This window comes from Prunus mume, linkage group LG8, assembly GCF_029339155.1.
Source record: "Prunus mume cultivar Tortuosa linkage group LG8, ASM2933915v1, whole genome shotgun sequence".
In the NCBI taxonomy this organism is placed as follows: Eukaryota; Viridiplantae; Streptophyta; class Magnoliopsida; order Rosales; family Rosaceae; genus Prunus; species Prunus mume.
Window position 1 is genome coordinate 14,226,395 of NC_142705.1, and position 13,861 is coordinate 14,240,255.

General features: G+C 36.9%; 3 protein-coding genes and 1 long non-coding RNA gene across 6 annotated transcripts; 2 read left to right on the forward strand and 2 right to left on the reverse strand.

The window, feature by feature from the left end:
* Positions 1-1,737: 1,737 nt before the first annotated feature.
* On the reverse strand, positions 1,738-3,922 carry LOC103322054 (uncharacterized). Its single transcript, XM_008223918.2, has 5 exons — positions 3,765-3,922; positions 3,480-3,678; positions 2,376-2,737; positions 2,027-2,093; positions 1,738-1,877 (listed from the first exon to the last, which is right to left on the reverse strand). The coding sequence occupies exons 1-5, from the start codon at positions 3,836-3,838 to the stop codon at positions 1,869-1,871; spliced, it is 711 nt and encodes a 236-aa protein (XP_008222140.1). The 5' UTR covers positions 3,839-3,922; the 3' UTR covers positions 1,738-1,868.
* A 2,010-nt stretch (positions 3,923-5,932) lies between these two features.
* LOC103322038 (putative glycosyltransferase STELLO2) lies at positions 5,933-9,982 on the forward strand. Its single transcript, XM_008223903.2, has 3 exons — positions 5,933-7,977; positions 8,873-8,999; positions 9,227-9,982. Exons 1-3 carry the CDS (start codon positions 6,296-6,298, stop codon positions 9,695-9,697), a joined length of 2,280 nt encoding a protein of 759 aa, XP_008222125.2. The 5' UTR covers positions 5,933-6,295; the 3' UTR covers positions 9,698-9,982.
* A 379-nt stretch (positions 9,983-10,361) lies between these two features.
* On the reverse strand, positions 10,362-13,428 carry LOC103322037 (L10-interacting MYB domain-containing protein-like). 3 transcript variants are annotated; one of them, XM_089043048.1, is made up of 4 exons: positions 13,286-13,428; positions 11,982-12,058; positions 11,155-11,488; positions 10,362-11,068 (listed from the first exon to the last, which is right to left on the reverse strand). In XM_089043048.1, exons 3-4 carry the CDS (start codon positions 11,482-11,484, stop codon positions 10,481-10,483), a joined length of 918 nt encoding a protein of 305 aa, XP_088899174.1. In that variant the 5' UTR covers positions 11,485-11,488; positions 11,982-12,058; positions 13,286-13,428; the 3' UTR covers positions 10,362-10,480. The 3 variants fall into 3 exon arrangements, with proteins under 3 accessions (XP_088899174.1, XP_088899173.1, XP_008222122.1); XM_089043047.1 differs by having other exon boundaries at positions 11,155-11,491; XM_008223900.3 differs by having other exon boundaries at positions 11,155-11,498.
* LOC148914798 (uncharacterized) lies at positions 12,650-13,840 on the forward strand. Its single transcript, XR_016122782.1, has 2 exons — positions 12,650-13,149; positions 13,296-13,840. It is a non-coding gene; the product is annotated as an uncharacterized LOC148914798 (long non-coding RNA).
* Positions 13,841-13,861: the final 21 nt, after the last annotated feature.

The following is a 13,861-nucleotide window of genomic DNA, read 5'->3' on the forward strand; positions in this document are numbered from 1 at the left end:
ATTCTAGTCGTTATGGTTTTTTTTTAAAAAAATTTAACTAGAAGACTCGAATTTAGGACCACCCTTAATGTCAAAGCCACTTTATGCCAATGTCAATTGTCGCTTAAGCCAAGCGAAAGGTCCTGGAACTTATTTATTCCCAATCAGGACGGAGTCAGGATTTTAAATTAGGATGGTCTAAATTTATACAAATTTATCAAAAATATAAATGTGTGCAATGGTCAATTCATGAAATTTGTTCAAAAATAAAAGGCTAAATAAAGTTTTTTTTTAACAGATTAAAATAAAGTAATTTAGTTATAACTAAAAATACAGTAGAATAGGGAGCTTATTACAATCTAGAAGCTTGGTAAAGGTGTGTAGCTATTGCTGCATGAAACTTGGGTTTGTAGTGAGAAGGAAATTAATTAATAAGAACAAAAGGGTTGGCTAGGTTGGGTTTCATAAATAAAAAAAATTGGGTGAAATAGGGGAATTAACCCCTAAACACACAAAAACTAAATGACAGAGACAGTACGAGTTCTAGGAACTCTTAACAAATCATAATCAAAGGTAGCCTCAACCCAGCTAAGAATCTCATCAAGCACCACAAACCCCAAATCAAAATTATAGCTCCCCTTTACTAAACAGTCAGCCACCCTATTTTTCTCCATGTAGATGTGGTTAATCACACAATTACCCACTTGTCACATTAGAGCGTAGCAACTGGACAACAAAGATGCCATTGGGTTTCATAAATTTAATCAAAATGATACCGTGTGTATTAAATATCCCTCTTACCAAACTTACTGTTTCATTGAGGAAAAAAACAAACAAACAAAACTTTTAAATTAAAAGTTAAAAGTCAAATAGGTGGCGTGTGTTCTCATCTTTTTTCTACAAAATGCATCTAAGGCGTACACCTCTACAAACCTTCATTGGAGTGGAGTATTTCACAAAGCATGTGGTGGGCTGAGAATGTTATGTTAGGCTGAAAAAGAAAAAGTCACCTGGGCTATAGTTCAGGTTAGCCATATGTACGGTCCGTTTTTGTTCCCAGTTGTAGAGAATTTATGTTTAGGGAAAAAAAAAAGTGATGTTACTTGTATCATATTTATATATGTTAATAATTAATCGCAATTTGTGAAGTAAAATAAATTAAGGTTCGTTTGCCTAAAAATATTTAAAAGAAATGAATTTTATAATGTCATCTAAATCCTTATATATATGAAATGTGTACCTCCATCCAAATGGACCCAAAAGAAGAGCATTTTCATAAGAATATTATTATTATGTAGATGGGTTCTTTGAACAAAATGGGTTGGTTAAAAACTTATTGTATGTATATAAGAACAAAAGCTATTGCTTAACTCGCCCTTTGATTCTTTGCTTACGCATTAGGTTTCGTTAAAAGCCAAAGTTGAGGTTGGCCATTCACAAATCACAATGGACAAATGCCAAATTGCCAGGGTTTTATACTTTCCTAAAAGAACATTCCATTGGTAATTGCTATAACTAACTAATTAACCTTTAGTAAAAGTAAAACTCTGCGGTAATTTTAGGTAAAAGAAGCCGCCTTTCCCTCTAGACTTCAGGTTAAGTGCTGCATGCATGCTGCCAAACAGTACTGAAGAATACGTGTAATTATGAACTGCATGCCATACAATTCACATTTACAATATCATATCATTCCATATTAATTCTATATTATATAGACCATATATATATTTATATATATTTTTTGGTATATATATATATCCCAATTTTTAGCTACCCATCATAACAAAATTTCCCCAACCCAACCAAGGGAGTGGATCCAAGATAGCTAAAACGGGTCGTAAAGATGACCCATGCCATGCTTAATCGGGTTCCCTTTAGCTTACCTCTTCTCACGCTATCTGCGAGGCAAGAAGAAGCAAAAGATTAATAGAGAGTTTAAAGAAACACAAGTATTAATATAAGTATATGATCACACAAGCATAGATAGTTATTTTTGCATTTTTAATATATATTTATAAGCAACTTTAATATATAAGTATATATATACCGTGTAAATATAAGGGTTGTAACGGCCTCCAATGCCTGACCTTTTGACCTTCTCAAGCTTCAACAACCTGCATGCACAGAAACACACAATACCCATTTACATCTCTCCACGTCAGAACATTCTTGCCACGTAAGGCAAAGGGTTTTGTTCTAAAAATTAACTAAAACATAACAGAAGTTCAGATCCGACGGTTAAGACGTTCTCATCACACTAATTTCTCGTGCACTCTTTTTTTTTTTTTTTTTTTTTTTTTTGGAATTTCTCGTGCACTCGATCACATCCACATGCATAACACACACACCAAGGGCCACGTGTCAAATTGAGGGATCGAGAGAGAGAGAAAACTAACATTCTGAGTGCTTTGCTAGTGTCAGGACTGTCACCGATGGTCTGACGAATCTTAACTTCAGAAAAGCAGCAGCCACCGGACAAGAGCTTCAGAATTGCCTCAGCTTTGCGGCGCATGTGAGCCGAGAAGCTCAGCCGCTTCCTCTTCATCGGCTCCTCCCTCACCATAGAAAGCTTAGTGGCACCACGATAATTCCAAGCTGACCATGACGCGTGTCGGCTTCGCGAGCTTGAAGCCGCACTGGAGCTGGTGGACACGCACGAAGACTCCGTGGTGGTCTCAGATCGGAACGACGCCGTCGCCGACGATCCAGAGACGGTCTTCCAGCTTGTTTGCGTCTTGGAGCGACTTCTCCGCACACCCTAATTCAGAGAAAATTCAAATTATTACTTGAAGAAGAAGAAAATGCTCATAATTGAATCGGATCGATGAAATCGAATTGCTCAATCACTGATTTGGAAAGCAAAAATTTTAGAAAGAAGGATCTTTTAGATTTATATTGGGATTGGAAAACACATTAAAGCAACAAAAATGAACCGAAACTTCCATGAAAATCGTACAAACTCAGCCAAACAGCAAGTGAGAATGCCAAAAATCGAAGAGAAACAGAAAGAGAGAAGCTCAGATTCAGCTTAATTACATATCAGCTTGAACTTTGTTTCGGGAAACGATTAAAGTAACAAAAGGAAATTAAAAACACAGTTCGGATTCAGATATATAAGATAAAAATTCAGCCAAACAGAAAAGTTAAGAACGAGACCAGATTAATCGGATTATGCAGAAATTTCAGCCAAACAGAGCTTACAATGCAAAGAGAAAAAGAAGGAAAAACAGAGAGAGAAGCTCCGATTGAGCTTCATCTTCATCACATGACGAAGAGAAAAACTGAAGAAAAGCAAATATTTCACTAATAAGCGAACAGATTAAAGCAAAATAATAAGAGAAAAATCATCGCTCGATCTTCCGTTCCGTTTGGAAAACGATTAAAGGGACGAAGCGAACTCAGAATTCACAGTTCGAATTCAGAGTTGTGAAAATCAACCAAACAGCAAGTAAAATTTAAAAATAGATGAGAAACAGAGAGAGAGAGAGAAGCTCGATCACCTTGAGCTTCATCTCACGACGAAGAGCCGCAAGCGCTACGATTCTGATCTTACGAGCTCGAATCTCCTCCGTGGAAACCTCGCATGTGGTGATCAACGACGAGAACGACTTATTGGAATCCCCAGAAACCGAGCTCTCTCTGCAATTCTCGATCTTGCTTCGCTCCCTCACCAACTCGCGATCGTCGTCCAAACAGAGCCTGCAAGCAAAAATGCGTCAGAAGATTGAAGAACGATCGAAGCGATCGAAACGCAAATGCAAATTGAAATTGAAGTTTTGGTTTACTTCGGAGGTGTGGTGGCCAGGACGAGCAAAGCCGAAGCAACTACGCGTTCGAGTGGAGATGGAAACGGAGCCATTACTCTCTCTCTCTCTCTCTCTCTCTCTCTCTCTCTCTGAGTTTTCGAAAACTGGCGGTTCCTTGCCTATTATTTGAAAATCTCTCTCTCTAAACCGTTTTCATTTTTATTTTCTTATTACTTTTTTAATTTTTAGTTATAGCTCTTTAAACCCGCTGTGGTCACGTGGAATGGCGGGTGCTGCGTTGGGTAGTGGGCTAGCTTGCTAATTCCACTGTTTATTGGGCTATCGATTCATTGGGCTGATATGAATGTAAACCCTCTGGACTTTTGCGCTGCCATACATGAGACCCTCATAGACGGTTATAGAAGCGAAACTTAGGAGGAATCGAATGTGTCACTCCGGAAAGTGGTGAATTCTCTTAACATCTTGAGTTACAAGTTTGTTGCATACCAATAGGAGGTTTGAGATGTTCAAAAGCAGATCAAAAGTGGATTTTGGGGCCAAAGGGCCAAAAAAATGGGTGGTACTATGGGCATTGAAAAATTTTCTCTTTACATTTCTACCATAGACCCATCATCTTCTCTTACTCCCAAATATGGCTGAAAGTTAGGTTGAAAATTTCTGATTATGGATCTTTGAAATCTATTCTGACATCCGAAAGTTCAAAAATCTGAAAATTCCAAAAAAAAAAAGTTGGATTGGAATTAGAATGTATCTCAAGATTTCGAAAATTCCGCATTCTGAAATATATTGGGGTTTCGAGGTTAGACTACATGCAATGACTAATTTCATGTTGAGCTACACATGATTTAATGACCAAATACACATAGACAAGTTGTTCTTGTTCTTACCCAAAAAAGAAAAAGTTATTCTTTAATGACCAATAATTTCTTGTTGGAATTGGAATCCCTTGATTCCTATCTGTTTCATCCGAAAATCAAGCCTACTCCCAAACCTCTAAATCACTACACACCAACATTCATCACCTTCTCTCATTATCCAAACCCTACCTAATATGCATTGTGTTTTTCTTGATCAATGGAGCATCAATTTGTTGTGTATGAAGATTTGAGGAGGAGAAAAAACTATGTTCATTCTTTTGCATTGTGTTTGTTCTAAGCTCAAATTTTAGAGCTGAGCCGACCCAATTTTGAAATCTAGGCGAATATTAGCTTTACTTTAGATCTATGGTGTAATTGGTTTGATTTTGGTCTCCCCAACAATTATGTATTCGATCTTAGATGATCTCTTGGGTTGTTCTAGGCCTAGAGCTATTCATGTAAAGTAAATGTTATTTTATTAACAAAAGATGGGAGATTTGAAAGTATACCTGGCAAACAAGTCATGTTTTATGGTGTTCATATCCAGCCGCTTTATTAACGTATTGACATATACACAACCCGTTAAGTTTTAAAATAATGAATGGCACAACATGACTCGTTTAAACTTAAATGATCCGTTTAACCCGTTTAGAACATAAATTATATTTCTTATAACAAATTGTTAAATAAAAACACCTCATATTAGACAATAATAAAAATGATGTTTAAATATTTAAATAAAATATCTTTAAACAATACATCTAGAGGGATAAAAAATGATCACTCACCAAGTTCCAAATATAAGATAGAATTGTTGATAAAATGTCTTAATAGGTGATTACGGTTATCTCTAAATGGACCCCAAAACGACTAATTAGCTTAACGAGTAGGTAACAAGTCCACCCATTTTCAATACAACTCAATAAATCCAACTTAAATACTGATTTTTTTTTTTTTTCCTTTTACGAATTTGTTTTGTATTAATGGACCATGTACAATATTCCCACCTCTATTCGAAAGCATGATTAAAAAATTAGGATCATTTTGGTATTCTGAAGAGACAAGGTTGTCATAAATAGATGGAAAATTTGAGCTGACAATTATTGCCTTCAAATAATACTTACAAATGGCACAAATCGTCATTATCATATAATAATGAAATAGGCAGAGTAATAAAGACTCAATCAGTCCAATTCTACCATAAAATTGCAGACTGGCAAATCGAGAAGAACCAACTAACAAGTACAGAATACAGAACATAATCGATTTCATATAAAGAAATAAAAAAAGAAGAAGCATAAAATAGAAGAAGAAGACAGAGACCCCACCAAACTGCAACAAGAGAGCAGCTGCAGTTATATAATTCAAGACTTGAAATCTAAGAAAGAAACACCAACCATCACAAGTTCAAAACTTTCTCTTTACCCTAACTGTCGGCAGCGCAACCACTTGACAGAGAAAGCAAGGCAGCTCACAACTTGCTCAAATCACACGCAGTGGCAGCTCACATAACAAAACTTCTTCTTCTTCTTCTTGTACGGTGCAAAAGTACTGCAAATGAACGTTTGTTGAAGGAGCTCAACAGTGAAGCTCCTCTGATCACTCACAATCAGCTCTGACTCTGAGTCAAGGCATTTCAGACTGAGAGAAAAATTTGGGACTTTGGGAATTTGGGTTTTGAAATTTTCTTCAATGTTGGTCCAAGACCGTCCAGGACCCAAATCACCGAAGCACTCTCACTCTTCTCAGATCAGAGCCTCACTCTCTTTCGCTCCAAATCTCGATTTCTCCACATGGGTCTCCGAGAATCTATACAAGATCGTCACCGTCGTGCTTCTCATAGCCACAGTCGCCGTCCTCTTCGTGCTTCGAAACATCGGAGACACCGCTGCTTTGCTCTGCTTCGAAACCCAAGCCCAGGCTCTCGAGAAGATTCGATTGCCGCAGCTCGAATCGAATATCAAGCCCATCTCCGACACGTCGTCTCCCTACGCGAGTTTCCGATCTGAGAAGTGGATTGTCGTTTCAGTCTCTAATTACCCAACTGACTCGCTCGGAAAGCTTGTGAAGCTCAAAGGGTGGCAGGTCTTGGCAATTGGGAACTCGAAAACGCCGTCGGATTGGAGCCTCAAAGGTGCTATCTTTCTGTCCCTTGAACAACAAGCTCAATTGGGTTTTAGAGTTTTGGATTATTTGCCTTATGATTCGTATGTTAGGAAGAGTGTGGGTTACTTGTTTGCGATCCAACATGGCGCGAAGAAGATCTTCGACGCTGATGATCGCGGGGAGGTGATTGATGATGACTTGGGAAAACATTTTGATTTAGAATTGACGGGAGAGGGTGCTAGGCAAGAGATTATATTGCAATATAGCCATGAGAATCCTAATAGAACCATTGTGAACCCATACATTCATTTTGGGCAACGCTCAGTTTGGCCGAGAGGTTTGCCATTGGAAAATGTTGGTGAACTTGGCCATGAAGAGTTCTACACTGAGATTTTTGGTGGAAAGCAGTTTATACAACAGGGCATATCAAATGGACTTCCTGATGTCGATTCTGTGTTTTATTTTACACGAAAATCGAGTTTGGAAGCCTTTGATATAAGGTTTGATGACCATGCCCCGAAAGTGGCGTTGCCGCAGGGTACGATGGTTCCTGTTAATTCTTTCAATACAATTTACCATGTATCGGCGTTTTGGGGTTTGATGCTTCCTGTTTCAGTTAGCACGATGGCTTCTGACGTATTGAGGGGATATTGGGGGCAGAGGCTTTTGTGGGAAATAGGTGGATTTGTTGTAGTTTATCCCCCAACTGTTCATAGGTATGATAGAATTCAGGCGTACCCATTTTCTGAAGAGAAAGATCTTCATGTCAATGTGGGACGTTTGATCAAATTTTTGGTTTCATGGAGATCAAGTAAGCATAGGCTGTTTGAAAAGATTTTGGAGTTAAGTTTCGCTATGACAGAAGAGGGGTTTTGGACTGAGAAGGATCTGAAGTTTACTGCTGCGTGGCTTCAGGACTTGATTGCGGTTGGGTACCAGCAGCCCAGATTAATGTCATTGGAATTGGATCGGCCACGGGCAAATATTGGTCATGGGGATACAAAAGAGTTTATCCCGCAAAAGTTTCCATCTGTTCATCTTGGAGTTGAGGAAACAGGGGCAGTGAACTATGAAATTGGAAATTTGATTAGGTGGAGGAAGAATTTTGGGAATGTTGTGCTTATCATGTTTTGCAGTGGACCGGTGGAACGTACTGCTCTGGAATGGAGATTGCTCTATGGGCGGATATTTAAGACTGTGATCATTTTGTCAGAGCTAAAGAACCCTGACCTTGCTGTTGAAGAAGGCAAATTGGATTATGTATACAAGTAAGTCGCTTTTCTCATGAATCTGTACCTCTTTTATTCAATTACTTTGTTGGCTCTGCCATATTGTTAAATTGTTTAGTTCTATCCTTCTGAGTAGCCGTAAGGGTTAAGAAGATAGGGAATGCTGTGGTATAATATTCAATTGAAACCTTGTTTCTTTATTTAAAAACATTAATTGAGGAGTTAGGTTAGATACAAGTTTGGGGCTACTGTTCTCATATTCAAGACCTAGCAGGAGAGGTTTTTGTCACCAAGGAGCGGATGTCATTCCAAGCTCTGTTCCTTTCTTGAAGGCTCAGGCCTCAATTATTTATTTCCTGGGCAAATATATGCAATTAGTGATCCTTCAGAATATTCGCTAGCTTGTTTCCAGAAATTAAGAATTTAATCATGCATCTTCCTGATTGTGTTCCTCACAGCATTTAAAGTTTAGTATTGATTATACAAAATACCCTGCAACTGTCAGAAAAGATTTTAATTTTAGAAGAGCATTGTTGTTTTCCTTCTTTTCTCGGTTTCGTGAGTTGGTGCCTTGTGGTATGCATTATGTGCTAGTTAGGTTTATGAAATTTATGTTAAATGAGATGAGTGAACTGAACAGCTTCAGAAGCAGGCCCTGTAATCCCCAAGTCTGTTTTAGACTGCAGAATCTATGCGTAGCCCTAGGAATATGAATACTGTTGATTGCTTCTTTCAAAAGCAAGTTTCGGCAGTTGCGTTGTCAATTTTAATTTTTCTTGGGCATTCATTGTTATCGCTCATAATTATGGCAGACAATGGTTGTATGTGAAATCCTAACTGCTTTACTTGCATTTTGGTTGAAAGCCTGTGTTGGAATTAGTTAACATGGGCCATCAGTAGTTTTCTAATTGCGCTTTTCAATGTTTCTTTGCAGGTACCTGCCCAAAATATTTTATCGATATTCCGGTGCAGATGGATTTTTATTCCTTCAGGACAATACTATTCTTAATTACTGGAATCTTCTACAAGCAGACAAAACTAAATTGTGGATTACAAATGAGGTATGACTTCTAATACCCCATTTCTTTAAGATTAACGTTTCTATTGCATTTTAAAACTAGTTATCGTTGTTGCTAATACACACGTAGATACCTTCCGAATCACTTTACCTAGAAGGAAAGCAAAATACAAAATTGATAATATAGTGCCTTCTTTTTCAAGAGCTGATTGGTTGACATTTAAATTATTGTAATGTCTCTTTTTCTCTTACAATTTCAATCTGATTCAGGTATCCAAGTCTTGGACTACTGTTTCCACAAAAGACAACTCGGATTGGTTTTCAAAGCAAGCAGGCATGGTAAAGAAGGTTGTTAGCATGATGCCAGTTCACTTCCAAGTCAGTTACAAGAACTCTGTAACTAGTGGCAAGAGCATCACGGTATGTAGTTCTGAGGTATTCTACATACCTCGTCGGTTTGTAGCTGACTTCACCGACCTTTTTAATCTAGTTGGAAATCTAGAAATTCATCACAAGGTTGCCATTCCAATGTTCTTTCTAGCAATAGATTCACCTCAGAATTTTGACTCAGTGTTTAGTACAATGATCTATGAAGAACAACCACCTTCTACCAATTCTTCATCCCTTTATTCAGCTAAAGTACCTGCCATTCATCCGTGGAATGTGTCAAGCGAACAAGATTTCATAAAACTAATACGAACAATGGCAGAAGGTGACCCTCTCTTAATGGAGTTAGTTTGAAGGTAAATTTCTATCTTTTGATACTGAAAATACCAAGAAAGGGGAGTAAGAAGGAAACGTTGTACCACTTTGTTAACTGTCATACAGAACTCTCTTTTTCTTCTTTTTTTTCTTTTTTGAGGGAAGGGCATCTTTTTTCCATTTTTATTTCTATTTTTTGGTTTCTTTTTCTGTAGGTTTATATTTTACCATTCATTACTGATTGAAGATGCACTCCCAAAAGATGTATTCATCTATCTCTTTTTGATCATGAATATATGAAAGGCAGAATTGTGTATTCAATAATCCGAGTTGGACTTGTAGATTGATTCAAATTCTCGCAATTCGCACATTTGGATTATTGTTAGAATGTCTCTTTATCAAACGAAATACTGACTTAAAAATATTCAAGTTACGGAAACAAGAGGAAACTCATAGCTACAGGAGTTTGGTATCCTATTCAAGTAGGGAACTCACAAATTTCGACTTTCTTAAAAACAATAAATTCTTAAATCCATTTTTTAAGATTCAAAAACATCTTTGGTATGCAACTAGAAAATTGTTTCAAAATATTAAAAATTTGAAAACTTGTTTGGTTTAATTCTTGACAATAATGTTTTTTAAAATGAAGATATTAATAAAAATTATTAAACTTATATTAAACATACTATTTTAACACCCGTGCTTTAATACCAAAATTAAATCATCGCCAAACTCAATTGATCTTCAATTCCTAAATAATACATATTAAATTAAAATATTCTAAACTAAATAAATTCTAAAACTAATAATTCACAATCTCATTCACTTTAGGCTTTTGAGCCACACTCTTCTCCTTGAATCCGACATCTTCACGAACATCCTCCTCCAATCTGAACTAGTAAACTTATCCAAAGCTTTCACATAAGCATCATCATTCACTCCCTCCATGGCCTCCAATATTTCCATACAATCCTCAATGGAGCCCAATTCTTTATATGGAAAGGCCACTTCCTTTTCACTCTTACGCGTAAGCTTTGCCAATGAAACTTCAATCTTGCTATTAAGAGACTTTGCCCAAGCTTCAATGGTTTCATCAATTTTGGTTGATTTAGATGACTTTAACCTTGAGGGAAGATCACTCTGGGGAAATAGAGCAGCACGCTTGTTCTTGTTGCTAGTTCCTTCATCTCCCTCACTAAAACCTCTTGAACCACTTTCTGGATTAAGACCTACATGTGCACCATTGGTAAGAAAATCATTTTCTAGCTCTCTTTCAGCATCAGAATCTGGAGGAGAATGAGTAGATGCGCATTGCATTTGTCCAGAGGCAGTGGTGTAGTTGAAAATCAAACCAAGCAAATCATAGTGAGGACATCCTTTGCTACGAAAACGGCTTGCAAACTTGTTTTTCTGTAAAATTAATACAAGATAGATTAAAAAATGCACATATATTGTAGCATACCAAAACAAGACAAATTATACATGAAGATGCATACCTTGAGATAGGATGCCCAAATTTCTTCCGATGCTTGAACGGTGTTTGTGTTTGGGTCCCAACCCATCCCGGTATGAGAAATGAGCTTTGTAAACTCACGGTGAATCTTGCGCAATCGGTTATATTTCTGCCTCAATTTGTCACGACTGTATCTCTTCCCAAACTTGTCAAACAACTGCTTTTCTATACCAGCCCACTCAGTCTTATCTAAATTATTGGTTTGCAAGCCTTTTTTTGCCTCTTCATACAGTAGATGAATAAAATGGTCTTCAATGGGCTTTGGCCAATAAGCTTTATCATCAAACTCATTTTCAAGGTCCTTGTTTGACATCTCTCTACTATGTACTAAAACAACGTAAACAGACAGACATCACAAAAAACACATGGCAAGCTAAGGCCAATTCAGACAGCAAAAGCCACCATAGTCCAAGTTTTAAGTTCACAATGCTTTTAGGAATCAAAATCAAGATTATTGTTTTCCAAAGTCCAAAACAGAAAACATAGAAATGAACCATTACACTGATAGTCATAAAATTAAAAGAACATCAAGATGAAACTCATACAAAATATTATACCAAAAATGGAAAAGTAAATTCATCACCAATGAAAGGTTGTAACAAACACAAGTAGTATGAAGAGTTAGGAGCATTGAATACTTACTAAGGTCTAAGAACACCAAAGTAGACAGATTTACAAATTTACAAAATCATTGCCTCTTATATCCAAGACAAAAATACTCATAAAGGCAGATTTCAGTGCCCACATAAGATGACTCATAATCAAAATTAGAAACAATACAAACACATAAAAGAGAGAGAGAGGACTTACTAGGCACACTCAGCAAGTTTTCCAAGTTTTTGATTATCCAATATTGCCAGAATCAACTATTTGTTCTCATCAAGGTACTGCAAAATAAATTAAGAAAAAAGACATTAACATTAGATTTATTTTAACTCCCACATATCACTTATCATCTGAGGCATATTGGAACTTCTTCCCTAAAAATTGTCACAAAACCAATTCCTCAGTTTCATATTCAAACTCATTTTTCATTAATTTCAGTGAGATTTCTAAACTGATACTGAAAAGAAAGCAATTCCTATCCAACTAGGGCATATTTACAGAAGCAAATTTCAGTGAGATTTCACAGAAGACAATATGACAGCAAAGAATTAGATGTTGTCTGAGCACACATCATAGAAGCAAATTTTGTGTTTTGTTTCTAGGTTACAGTTTAGGTCATGTCAGCTTGACAGTTTTGAGATCTGGTGTTGATCAATATTTTGGATGCTATGCAGGGATTGAACCTTATTCTCAGGCTAGCTTGGTTGCAAACTGCTCTCCATTCAAGTTTTGGACAAGTGGACTACAAAGTAACTGGGCTGTTTTTAGCAGCCCTTGAAGTCATCAGAAGAGGGATATGGAACTTTTACAGGTAACTACTCAAATCCCAATGATTTTTATTCTTATATCAGTCTACATGTGCAGCCATTGACATGAAACTCAAGTTAGATATACCCCTTTCGTTTAAAGTTCAATTGCTCCAATCTAATGGACAATTTGTTCCAACTGTCCAGGTTAGAGAATGAGCATCTAAAAAATGCAGGAAAGTTTAGAGCAGTTAAAATGTGCCTGGCATTAGTTTCACTGATAGTTCAAAGAGAAGGTTCAAGAAACTCATGACAAAGTATAAAGAAGGCAAAAAAAAGGAAATCAAATAAACCTTAAAAAAGATAAATAAGAGGTATCATGTTATCTACCACAATATTTATGGGCAAGTGAGACATTTTAGAAGGGCCAGTTATAGAGAGTGAGGTCATATGTTGGTAAAAAAGAAGGTCAAAAAATCAACATTAAAAGACTCTTTCCCACCCTTGAAATGATATTAAGTAAAACCAGCCACATTGGAAAAGACTAGAGACCAGTCTTCAAAGGGAATATTTCGAAGCTATGTGCCTACCTCATCACAAAGGCAACGTATCAAAAAATTACAGAGGTATCATTCCAAAACCCTTTATCTGTTAGTTTAGGTTACACACAAGAATTCATATAAATCAAATCGAAAACATAACTCAAATGAAAATTAATCCCCAATCTTCAGTAACAAGGTCAACAAAAGAACTAAAAATTACCCGATTGCAGATATCGGAGATGGAGAGCAACTCAGCTCGCGGTGTGTGACGTTGAGACTTCGACTGACGGAGTCGCAGAGACAAGAGGAGGCCGCGAGAGCAGCCCCCAGATGCCCAGCACTAAAAGTTACTGATGAGATAGAGGGACGAAGAGAGAGAGGGAGAGAGAGGGAGCAAGAGAGGTTCAAGCTTCTGCCATGGAGGCTTGAAAGCTTAGCCCGACCAGAAGAAAAAAATTCTGAAAAAACAGCTATTTTCAAATTACTTTTCGGTGTTTTTGAGTTATTTTTAGGTTTGGGTTTTCAAAAATGGGCCTATTTTTCGGACTTTAAACTCAAATTCTGTTTTTGAATTTAAAAAGTTGGATTCAAATATAATACCAAACAGCTCCTAATTTTTTAATATAAAAAAACAAACCAGAGATGTAAATTTCAAAGGGGGAAATGGGTAAGAAAGAGCATTTTCATTCCGTAAGTTTCATTCTCTGTCATCAGATTAAGAACCTGAAGCTATTTCTTCCATAAGGATTTCTTTAAGATTAATCTCTTAACACTATTTCTGGCATTCTAACCTTTT

Coding starts and splice junctions, on each gene's coding strand:
- LOC103322038 (XM_008223903.2), top strand. CDS start 6,296: ATGTTGGTCCAAGACCGTCCAGGACCCAAATCACCGAAGCACTCTCAC. Junction 7,978..8,872: donor AAATTGGATTATGTATACAA/GTAAGTCGCTTT, acceptor GTTTCTTTGCAG/GTACCTGCCCAAAATATTTT. Junction 9,000..9,226: donor AATTGTGGATTACAAATGAG/GTATGACTTCTA, acceptor AATCTGATTCAG/GTATCCAAGTCTTGGACTAC.
- LOC103322054 (XM_008223918.2), bottom strand. CDS start 3,838: ATGGCTCCGTTTCCATCTCCACTCGAACGCGTAGTTGCTTCGGCTTTG. Junction 3,679..3,764: donor CTGGCCACCACACCTCCGAA/GTAAACCAAAAC, acceptor TTTTGCTTGCAG/GCTCTGTTTGGACGACGATC. Junction 2,738..3,479: donor GTCGTGAGATGAAGCTCAAG/GTGATCGAGCTT, acceptor TCTCTGAATTAG/GGTGTGCGGAGAAGTCGCTC.
- LOC103322037 (XM_089043048.1), bottom strand. CDS start 11,484: ATGTCAAACAAGGACCTTGAAAATGAGTTTGATGATAAAGCTTATTGG. Junction 11,069..11,154: donor TTTGGGCATCCTATCTCAAG/GTATGCATCTTC, acceptor TTAATTTTACAG/AAAAACAAGTTTGCAAGCCG.